This window comes from Brienomyrus brachyistius, chromosome 5, assembly GCF_023856365.1.
Source record: "Brienomyrus brachyistius isolate T26 chromosome 5, BBRACH_0.4, whole genome shotgun sequence".
NCBI classification, from domain to species: Eukaryota; Metazoa; Chordata; class Actinopteri; order Osteoglossiformes; family Mormyridae; genus Brienomyrus; species Brienomyrus brachyistius.
This window is the reverse complement of record NC_064537.1, coordinates 30282610-30294424: the sequence shown is the minus strand read 5'-3', so window position 1 is coordinate 30294424 and position 11815 is coordinate 30282610. Positions and strand designations below refer to the sequence as shown.

Genomic DNA, 11815 nt, shown 5'->3' with positions numbered 1-11815 from the left:
CATTAAGAATTTACAGTCATAAAATTACAGTTTCATGATAGCAATAACAATTTAAATATCGCTATACTCTTAACTAGTATTAATTAAAAGTAAAATGCTGTCATTGTACAAAGACCTTGGTGTGTATGTCAGTGTGTGTACTAGCAAGATCTGAATGTGCTCTGTGTTCAAACATTTTACAAGAGTAATAAAAATGAAAATGACTTTGCCAAGGTGGAAAGAGTAGCTGATGAAGACAAGCTGCTCCGCTCACGTTTATTAGGAGCACTGACGTAGAGGGAGTGTCGGGTAGCAGTATCTCCCGGCTGCAGAGGTCTGAGCTCGGTGTGGTGTGAGGCCCCGCAGGGTCCTGAAGACAATGAGTCAGAGAGGAATGACTGGACCGGTCTTTTATGGAGTATGTGCATTTATTGGGAATTAATGGCGGTAAAGACACTCTCGTGCTTGTCGTCCGTCCGACCTGCACAGGTGCTGAATGCCACATTCACATTGGCCACTGAAGACTCACTTTGCATTTAGGTCTTTGATCGCTTTTGATCGCTGATATCTCGAGCCTATGGGAAGCTGTAGCTGCTCGATACAGCTCTGTGTCACTCTGAGCTGGCTGCAAGACACGCACATGATAAAATGATACCAATTCCCTGGTGTCTCAGGGTAAATTTATGCTTCCGACGAAGGGTTAAATCTCCAAAAGATGATGATCTATCCTTCCTGGTCATCAGCTGTCACATGTCACATCAGCTCCCTTAGTCATCGTGAGCGGCCCTCTTCACTGCACCATTGATTAATGGAGGTAGCCGTTGCTTGGTAACGGGGTGATGTCACAGTACCACTAGTGTACTCTGGGGGAGACGAAATGAAGCAGGCAGGCAAACAGACAGCAGGAGAAAACATCACAGCTGGTTGCTTTTTCTTTAACATATACGTAAGTCACAATCACTTATGTGTCTGTGTCACTATGTGTAATGAATATTCTTGGAAGGTGTTTGCTTTTGTTAACAGTTACTGTTATTACTTTTGCAGCAAAATTTGCTAATGTGTTACATCTGCTTTTGGTGTTAGGCACATGCATGTGCTTTACAGCCACCAATGAATCAAATCCCATTGAGGTGGGCAGCCAAATGAAGTAAAAACATCAGACAAATATACTGTTATACTCTATGTCCAGCTAGTAATGAGATTACTGAGTGCTTAGTTTCTAACCCGGATGTCTTCTCTTTATAAAACTACTTCAATTATATTTTGGAATCTCTTTGGCTCTCAGAGGCACGGACTGTTCACCACTAGGTTAAACAAAGACAAAATCTGAGAAATACTTGAAAGAATAAAAATGAATTGGCTAATTTGTCACCTTAATCTATGAGAAACATGATTCATGCATTATATTTAAATATGCACTATTGCGATTGCACTGTTTAATTTGGTCTGCAATCAATGGTATGGAGAGGCAGTCTTTTGTATTTGTCTTTTAATAAATATTTAAAATGCCTTGGGACACACTATGTAATTACAGTTCAGCTGGGAAACATCACGTTCAAATAGACGTTCACACCTCCCAGCCCCCCCCCCTCATTGCACTTGATAATATTTTGATTTTCATTTGAATTGAGCATGAACCGAAGATTTGACCAATAAAATATAGATTTTAAAATATTGCTTATTATTCATAGTTAATATGAATTTGTCCAGTGACAAAGGAAAGACATTTCTATTACACAAGTGAAGAAGAAAAATCAAGGGCCCAAAGGAATAGTGAAGGGCGCACACACGCACACGCACACACACACACTAGAGTAGTGTGTATATGGCAGTTGTAATTAAACTCTCTAGGGCAGGGGTGGCCAATCTTACCCAGAAAGGGCCACTGTGTATGTAGATTACTAATTAGAGGACTGATTGGCTGAAGAGCCCTCACACCTGGGTGTGAACAGCTGACCTAATGGTTCTCCCAAAACCCGCATACACACCTGCCCTTTGCGGATAAGACAGGCCACCCGTGCTCTAGGGGCTCCGCTTTTCTCTGCTGGTGCATTGGTGCCATCTGCTGGTAGCATAATAGAACTACAGACGTTGTTGTAAATACTTTTTTGTAAATGTAAATTTTTATTGGTCTAAATTTAACTTCTAGCGTGGCATGGTGATTAGTACTGTGGCCACCCTGGGGGTCGAATCCCACCTCAGCGCTGTATGTGTGAGTATGTATGTGTGAGTCGAGTCCCCTCCAGCAGTCCAGAGACATGCAGTCAGGCTAATCGGCATCTCTAAATTATTTTCCCCCTGAGATGACTGGAATACGATCCACATCTTTGCGTGAAAAATCGAAATATTTTGTGGAATTACGATATGACATGCTATGTATGTGACAGGCAGTGTCCCTTTGTACCATCAAACCTCCCTCCCTGTGCAGAAATTAAACGCCATTTCCGCTATGTTTGCTCTTTTTGGTTGTCACATTACTGCTCCAGTCGCTAAGACAGTTGCTTCCTGGAATCCAATACTAATGAAGTTTCTAAAGCATCTCTGTCCTGTACTACGCTAAGCATTACAATATGATCTTTACAGACCAGATGAGTCACTCTTATCAGGGCAGCTCTGATGATACTTTAAAAAAGCATCTGAAGCATATAACTAAGCCACAGAATTTCTGCCGTTTCGTAATGTTACTTTGCCAGGGCTTGATTACTGTATTTCCTTGCGTGACACTTCACCTTTACAGCCACTTGAATTTCACAAATAAAATGTACCTCCTCTCTTTGTAATCAATTTATAAATCTCCGTATCTTAATATCCAGTTCAGGGTCGTGGTGAGCTTGCTAGGAAGCACAAGGCATGAGACAGGGTACTCAAAAAAGCATTATGCGTTCATCATAATTAAATGAAAAACCATTAACAGTAGGTAGCCATGTCATCTCACACTTCCTGGACTCTGGGCTAAATCTTGTGGGACATTTTTCTGGTCCCTACAAGGGAAAACTCTTTTTTTTTTTTTTTTTTTTAAATAATAATCCATCCATCCATCCATTTTCCAAACCGCTTATCCTACTGGGTCGCGGGGGGTCTGGAGCCTATCCCGGATGTGTGTGTATGTGTGTGTGTGTGTGTGTGTGTATATATATATATATATATATATATATATATATATATATAGAGAGAGAGAGAGAGAGAGAGAGAGAGACTTAAAGTTAGGGCTGGGCAGGGATTGAAGTTGTCATAGTTTGGAATAGGGGTTTGCTGGTCCCCACAATGATATGAATATAAACATGTGTGTGTGGCGCGGTGTGGATGTGTGAGTACAAAATTTATTGCAGCGTCCTCCGAAGGTTTCAAATGCATTTTCATTGTTACTTGAATGTGTGACTGCAGAGGCTTTAATGGACATTACAGACTGGTGAGGAGGAGGATGCTGGCCAAATTTACGTCCATTATGGTCATTCCCTCTCACCCCCTGCATGACACAGTGAGGACATTAGGAAGCTCCTTCAGCAACAGACTACTGAATCCAACATGCAAGTAACGCTTCTGCAGGTCCTTCATTCAATCAGCCATCAGATTTTATAAAACGTCAGTCACCTAAAGTTCATAAATTATGCCACTATTCTGTATATTTTGCAATATCCGCTACATAGGCATACAACTATATTTACATCAGTCAGTGCAATTTGTATGTATGTGTCTAATATAATATAATATAATATAATATAATATAATATGGGGGTGGCACGGTGGTGCAGTGCTTAGCACTGTTGCCTCACACCTGTGGGACGCGGGTTCGAGTCTCCGCCTGGGTCACATGTGTGTGGAGTTTGCATGTTCTCCACATGTCGTCGTGGGGTTTCCTCCGGGTACTCCGTTTCCCCCCACAGTCCAAAGACATGCTGAGGCTAATTGGACTTGCTAAAAATTGCCCATAGATGTGCATGTGTGAGTGAATGGTGTGTGAGTGTGCCCTGCAATGGGCTGGCCCCCCATCCAGGGTTGTTCCCTGCCTCGTGCCCATTGCTTCCGGGATAGGCTCCGGACCCCCCGCGACCCAATAGGATAAGCGGTTTGGAAAATGGAAGGATGGATAAAATAATATAATATAATACATCATAATTATATATATTATATTATATTATATTATGGGGGGAAATCTTGACAGGTGATTGAAATATTATTCCAAGGCATCCGTCTCAGATTCTGATGTTTGGAATTGACTTAATTATTGAAATAATTAAGCAGTCGATTAATTATAATATTTAGATAAAATAATCTGTTACTTTAGGGGATATTTGCTCAATACAAATTTACCGTTCGTAATGTTTCAGTTGGAAATACAACTACAAGTCCCATAATACCTCAGAGCGGACTGGTCGACTAGCGGTTAACACGGAGTAAACTGCCTGCGGTGCGCCGGAATCCGCATTGTCGAAGCTGAGGTCAGATACAGACGCTGGCCGGAGACATCGCACCATGGCAGACGGCGACAACAAGAGCACAAATCTCCTGGTATGTGTCCCGCTAGCATGGTGCCGGCGCCTAGCGTGTTTGGTTTGCTGATTTTGCTATTAGATCAGATAAAAATGCGGAAAATGGCGAAGAGCCAGTCAGCATTTTAATAGAACCCGTTAGCTGCAAGACAGGTGTCTTATTTCACACTTACATCCATATTCTACAAATTATATAAAAATCAATGTGGATTATGTGATAGGCTGAGGCCGAGGTACGGCTGGGATGGAACTTAGGGGATCGGTTCGTGGGGGTGTCTCTTCTGCTATTTGGCGTTGGCCGCAATACGTCCAAATCACCATTTAGTTTGGTAACCTGCCTTTTGCCATTTGGTTAAGTACATGATGGATGGACACAAATTCTACACCTCACGCCGTCTCTGCAGTATCTGCTCGATGGGGGACAGGATACTGGCGGTCTGATAAACAGCCAAGTCTGACCTTCTAGCTCCCTAAACGCCTTGAACTAGGACTAGTGATATATTTTAACACGTATAACAGAACAAATCTAAACTTTAAATAATCTAAACTCATAATTATTAAAAATTAGACAGCAGTGGTTTCTCCTTTTGTGCCTTTAGTACTAGTCTTTCAGCTGTAACCTATTTCTCTTATCAGAAATCCAGGTCTGGCCTTGGGGGGGGAGTTAGTTCGTTTTATGTTTCTAGCTCACAAATAATTTATAACATTTGGTGTAGGATGCAGTCATGGGAGTGCAGTGTGTTGGTATGTGATGGTACAGGTATGAAGTTTAAATAAGCTGCCCCTTATGCTGACACACATTCCGTTTATTTGTCCTAAGGCGCAGGAGATTTCACAACTGGAGGAGCAGCTTCAGGGGTGGGGCGAGGTGATCCTGGCTGCTGACCATGTCCTGCGCTGGCAGAAACCCTGGTTTCCCGGCGCCCTTATCGGAGTCACCACTATGCTCTTCACGTGTGTACAGGAGGCTGCCCTCGGACCCATTGCCCATGTTGTGCAATTGGCTCACTAGTGTCACTCTGCCTAAGGGCGATCAGACCCTGCGGGTTTCTGTCGCGGGAGCTTTGCTATATAGATGCATGTCCCTTTAAAAAGGAGGGGCAGTGAATTCTATGCTATACAATACAACATTTATTGTAGTGTCCTCCGAAAGTCTTAAATGTGTAGCATTTTCATTCTTAGATACACCTGCTGTGATGTCAAGCCAAGTCCTTGTTTTGTGAAATATAAGTGTCCTACCTTCTCTGGTCTCTAGCCTCGTTCGTTATTCACAGTGGCGGTGATAGCGAAATTCTCGTGGGTGCTTTCTGCAGAGGTTTTGGCCTCGATATAGCTGTGTGCTGGTAGGAAGGATGTGAGGATGCTGCCATCCTCTTTGTATGTTTGTCACAGGTACAAAGTGAACATCAGATTCTGATGTTTGGAGTTGGCCATGGTTACTTGATATATGTTAATTTGATCAAATCTGAGCTGCGGATGGTGTCATTGCTCCCTGCACTGGTGACGGTTATTAATATCTACCTTCCCTTTAGACAGTGTGCAGTCCTTGCTGACCACGTCTCTCCTCTGGCAGGCTGATCTACTACCTGGATCCTTCAGTATTGACCGGTGTCTCCTCTAGCGTGATCCTCCTGTGTCTGGCTGATTACCTTGTTCCAACCCTGGCCCCGAAGATCTTTGGCTCCAGCAAATGGTAAGTTCTGCTCAGGACACTGTGCATCAAAAATTGGCTGTTCACACATGGTAAGCACAGCTATGGCAGTCTGATGATTTTACCGCAAAGTAAATTAAGCTACACTGGAACTCTTGATGCTGTTTTGGATGCACTTTTGTTCCAGGGAAGTGACTCATTGGTGCTCTTGGCATTATTGGTGGTTTTTGCTGATGTGAGATTATTCATGTTACTGTTAAATATAGACATTTTACTTATTAGCATAGCCTTGACCTATTACGACGTCCTGGTTAATGATTGCTGGCCTACTTGGAGCCTATAATCTGAACTGATCTCAGTAGACTGGTGCAGAGTCTTGAGACCATCCATGTTAAAGACTCTTTAGCTGGGAGTCATTCATCTTCTGTCATCTCCGTTATTTACAGGTTGCATGCATGAATCCATGGTTGTTGTCATACACGCAGATTGAAGGTTATTAATTGTGGACCACAGGGGTTTCTCCATTATTCTTAAAGCTTTAAGTTCAGAGCTTCTTCACGCAAATTAAATTTAATCGACTTCCAAGAGCTGTTGTGATGCTACCCAGAGCACTGTAATTAATTAGTTCAGTGCTGCTGGTGTCACAACATGACACTATCCAGAAAGTGTTCATCCAACCGTTTGCAAAGTGCAGTGCAATTAAGGCTTTTGTGTCTGGGGTCACCTCTTGCGTTCATGTTATGGTTTTCCAAAGGATGAAAAGAACTTTGCATCCTTCTGCGTGAACGTTGCTCTTTTAATTGTTTAAAAAATAATGAGATTAACGGTGCAGTGGTCTGTTGCATCTATTGCTGTTTTTGTGTTAATTTGAAATCGTGACGTCAGTCACTCTGATTTCGGGTGTCTCTCCCTTCCGGCCTTTTCTACAGGACCACCGAACAACAGCAGCGCTTCCATGAGATCTGTGGAAACCTTGTGAAGGTCCAGAGGCGTCTGTTGGGCTGGTGGAGGCGAATCTTTGCCCTCAAGGAGGAGAAACCAAAAATGGTGAACAGGGAGTGAACCTGGGGAGAGCCACATGCTGTACTGGTGATGCTGGTGCATTGCTTTGTAAACTGTAATTATTATTAGCTGTAAATGCCCCGACCATACAGGTAAATGCAACCACTCAGAGGCAGCCACTGAGATATTCTTTGAAGACTTCAGAGGAGTCTTTAAAAAGCTTAAATTGGACATTTCTGCTTTACTTGTCATTTCACTGCTTTGGGGATGTGGTGGCCTAATGGTCAGAGAAGTGTGGTAGTGATGAAAATGTTGCTGTTTGAATCTCTTACCAGCAAGGTACCGCCCCCATGCACCCCTCCCCAGGCGTTAAATAATATCTGCCTGCTACTATGTCACAATATCTGAGGACACTTTTTGTGCTTGTGCACTCTGTGCTGCGGTTTGTCGACAATTAATCACTTTCAATTTATTAAAGTTGTGCTACAATCAAGCAATTTAGCATTGTACACCTACTCAACTGCCAAAGATTACGTTTTGCTCTTGTTCAGTTAACCTTGACCCTACCTAGCTGTGTAGGAAACCGAAAGAAGGGCTTAACCCTAATCTTATCCAACTTTGAAGCCGAGTTTTCCTGATTCCTCTGCAGTACTTCCTGTCTGTGATCTCCTGTCTGGTAGTGATGGCCTGGATTGGGCAGCAGGTCCACAACCTATTCCTAACCTACCTGATCGGTAAGGAAAATGATAGACCTACTAGTTCTATACTGAAACAAAGAAGATATGATGCAGCCTCAGGCAATTTCCCAACATCATTGGGTTGCTCTCCACCTAAGCATTTGACCGATGTCGTGGTTTATTTGGAAATAGGTTTGTTATAATAGGTTTGTTATTTATTTGATGAAGTCTGCAGTCTTTACTAACAAAGCTACCAAGAGTAGAATTCAATGGAAGATAACAGAAAAATTATTCCTTCGTTATATATTTACTGATAAGGAATGTAAAGTTCATTTTTACAGTTGTGTTCCAGCTTTGCTTACTCATGGATTTGGGCAAGTGTGACAGTCATTGAACACACCTCCCCTGCTAGTGTGAAAATAGGACATCAGATCTAGGACAACCAAGGAGGCCAATGTTTCACTTATCTTCAGCTCCTGGTGCTTAATCACCTTACCTCACCGATAGGAGCTTAAACCTGCGACAGTTCCAAGCTGGAGTTACTCTTTGACCTTGATTCTTCCTCTGGTTCACAGTGACTGTGCTGCTCCTCCTCCCCGGCCTTAACCAGCATGGCATCCTCTCTAAGTACACCGGCATGGCCAAGAGGGAGATTAACAAGCTGCTCAAGCATAAGGAGAAGAAAAACGAGTGAAAGGGAGACAAGCAGGAGACGTTTGTTTGCTTGGCACTGGGACTGATCCATGCCACCCCCACCTTACCCCTCTCCTACAGTGCACTCCAAGAACAGTCACAGATCCTGTAGGAATTCTGTAGGCAAAATTGATAGAGCAAAGCAAATGTTGCCTGTTCTGTGCTCTATTACAAAAGGTAACCACAAGTAGTCGTTCACCACACGCACTTCATGAGTCCCACCTTAAACATCTGCTTTTTAAGACCAGACTCCAATGTCTGGCCTACTTGCTTTCACTAGTGACTGGCTAAAATGCTCAGGTCAGAAGGGCAAGCCAGTTTACAGCTAAGAGTATTTTTAATCTTGTTCATTTTCAATGCTATGCTGAGGTTATACTATAGAATAGGCAGTATGTGTCACGGTGTATGTCAGTTAGTGAAACATGGATGAATCATGACATCAGAATGTGACACGAAACTGGATAATTCTGAGACGTTGTGGTCAGTATACTCTGGACAATTAGGATCATAGCTGAACATGTAATGCATATGTAAGCTTATGGCTTTAAGTTTACCATAAGTGTACCATAAGTTTGCCACTTTTTGATGAGCCTTTATGAGAAAAGTGGAATTCAGAAGAAGCTGCTTGGGGAGACTGTGTGCCAGACTGTGCTGAAATCTGCTGTACTGAAAGAAAACTGGATTTTTTTTTATATCTGGCCTACTGAATCAGGAACCCTGGCTGATTATGATTTTTGCCAGTGGACTTCAGTGTACTTCTGTAAATATCTGACCTCTGCTTTTTATTTTGGCCTTTATTTGATGTATATCATTTAAAACCTTCATTTATTCATTTTCATCTTTTTTCCAATGGTAATAAAAGCTACACATTACACTTGTGTTTGTGCTTAAGATCTGAGCTCAACTGAATTAACCAATTTTGCGTCTTTTATAAAATGCATAAAAACTGCAGATATTTTTGTTGAAGAATGATGCTTCTAGAGGCCTTATCTAAGAAGCCTTCCGTTAATCCATACATGTGAGGTGGTGCTGAAGCACGAGGCAGGAAGTACTGTCATGGCCAAAAGGTTTGACAGTGGCACAAACCTTGTGTTTCATAAACTTTGCTACTTCTGCATTTTTCAATTTTTTTTTTTACATGTTTCTATGGCATACTGAAGAACAATTATAAACATTTTATACGTTTCAAAGGCCTTTATTAGCAAATATATCAATTTTGAGTCCTCTGTCACGCCAACAGTGAAGCATCCTGTGACCATTCATATGCTGGGTTGTTCCTCATCCAAGGGAGTAGGGCTCACTCACAGTTCTGCCCAAAAACATTGCCATGAATAAAGAATGGCTTTCAAATGTTTCCCAAGAGCAACTTCTCCCAATGATCCCAGCACAATTTGGTGATGGTCTGTGTATTTCCCAGCATCGTGGAGCACCATGTCACACGGCAAAAGTGATACTTAAGTGGCGCAGTGTTCATTGAAATTTTGGATCCGTAGCCAGGAAACTCCCCAGATCTTAATCCCATTGAGAAGCTGTGGTCACTCATCAAAAAGCGGGTGGACAAGCAGAAGCCTACAAATTGTGTCAACTCCAATCTCTAACAAGGCAGGAATGGATCGACGTCAGTCAGGATTTGCCCCAGAAGCTGATATCCAGCATGCCAGAGGGAATTGCAGAAGTTATAAAGAAGGGTTAACACTGTAAATATTGACTCTGCATCAAATTGATGTATTTGCCAATAAACGCCGTTGAAAGTTATGAAATGTTTAAACGAGTAATTGTCCTTCAGTGTACCATAGAAACTAAAAATGCTGAAGCAGCAAAGTTTGCGGAACACAGCACTGGTGCCCCTGTGAAAACCTTTGGCTATGATTGTATATGCTTGCTCATATTAGGACACATGTAAACAGATGCAATTTGGAGAAACCAATCCATATTTCTGGACTGTGGGGGAAAGCATGTGACCATCTGGGAGACATGCAAACCGCGCACTCACACATACACACACACACACACACTGAATCCGAACCCACAAACAGCTATGTGAGTTCACTGCTACCCGCTAAGCTGCTATCTACAGGAACTCCCTGGTGATTTAAAAGAATCCAGTGGATGGTGTCTTTACTGTAAATTGTGTTATTCTCTTTCATAATGGCTACTTATCTCAGTCTTTTGAGATGGCCATAGTCAAGGATCACTTATACTTAACAGCAACGATATCCATCTAAATGAGAAAAAATGGCTTCCTTGTCTAAAGCTTTATTTCATATTGAGTAATATCTGTTGCGGACATCTCGCCAAACAAAGCCTCAATGTGATGTGCTTCGTCTGGAATAATCACTGGTGTCTTTGCCCCCCCTGAACAATATTGCAGATGCAATTAATCACTCTGAGCTTGCCAGACCTTAGAGCTGACAAGTCTTTGCTATGGACTCAGGGCGCGGTGCAGGCGGGAGAAGGTGCGCTGATCCACTTGCGGCTCAAAAACAAAATGGAGTTTTATTTACGGGAAGTACAGAAAACAGAATCACACCAAATAAAGGACCATGAAGGGGTGAGAAAACTATAACAGAACTTAACACTAAAATAAGCTGTAAAAACCAGAAGGGAAACACAACCAGGGAGCGGGGTACAAAGACCAAAGCACATGGCAGCATTACACCATCACATTACAATGAATGAGGGAAGGCAGTTAAATACACAGACATCCAGGGAAAAACAAAGAACGGGTGTCACTTAATCAATGAACCAATCAAGGGAGACACAGGGAGCAACGAGAGACAGGTGGACACAATAACCCCAAGCACAGAGAACTACAGTAAGAGAATAAAACACTAAAGACTAAGAAGATACAGCAAGCACTAGGGGGAACATCACCAGGAAATACTAGAAACAAGAGCACACAGAAATAATCACAATAAGCCTGGGGAAGCTCAAGAATAAGAAAACACAAAATAAACACAAGAGAACAAAAATTGAATAAACAGAACAGGTGAGACTGATCTCCAGCCACCCTCAAAACCATAATATGAAGGAACAGTATCTGAGCTGCACATGCAGCCCACTGACCTATGCAGCAGGCTGGGGAATAGAGAAAACACACTAGGGACTAGGTACACTGGGGCAGAGCGGCAAAAAACAGGGAAGAGGACAGAAAGGAGGGGAAGGAGACACAAAAGGCAGGGTTCGCCGGGCGCTGATCCTGACATGTACCCTTTCTGAAACAGTGGTAGTTTAAAGTAATTAATGCATACTTGGTTGGTGTTTGTTTTACTAGGCAAATATTTATTAATTGATTTAATATTTGCAATTGTTAATGTGAGCTG

General features: G+C 42.4%; 1 protein-coding gene across 1 annotated transcript; it reads left to right on the top strand.

Moving 5' to 3' along the window:
* The first annotated feature begins 822 nt into the window (after nt 1-822).
* Nucleotides 823-9364, top strand: LOC125742807 (ADP-ribosylation factor-like protein 6-interacting protein 1). Its single transcript, XM_049015174.1, has 7 exons — nt 823-925; nt 4308-4488; nt 5290-5423; nt 6043-6162; nt 7050-7167; nt 7772-7856; nt 8375-9364. Exons 2-7 carry the CDS (start codon nt 4453-4455, stop codon nt 8491-8493), a joined length of 612 nt encoding a protein of 203 aa, XP_048871131.1. The 5' UTR covers nt 823-925; nt 4308-4452; the 3' UTR covers nt 8494-9364.
* Nucleotides 9365-11815: the final 2451 nt, after the last annotated feature.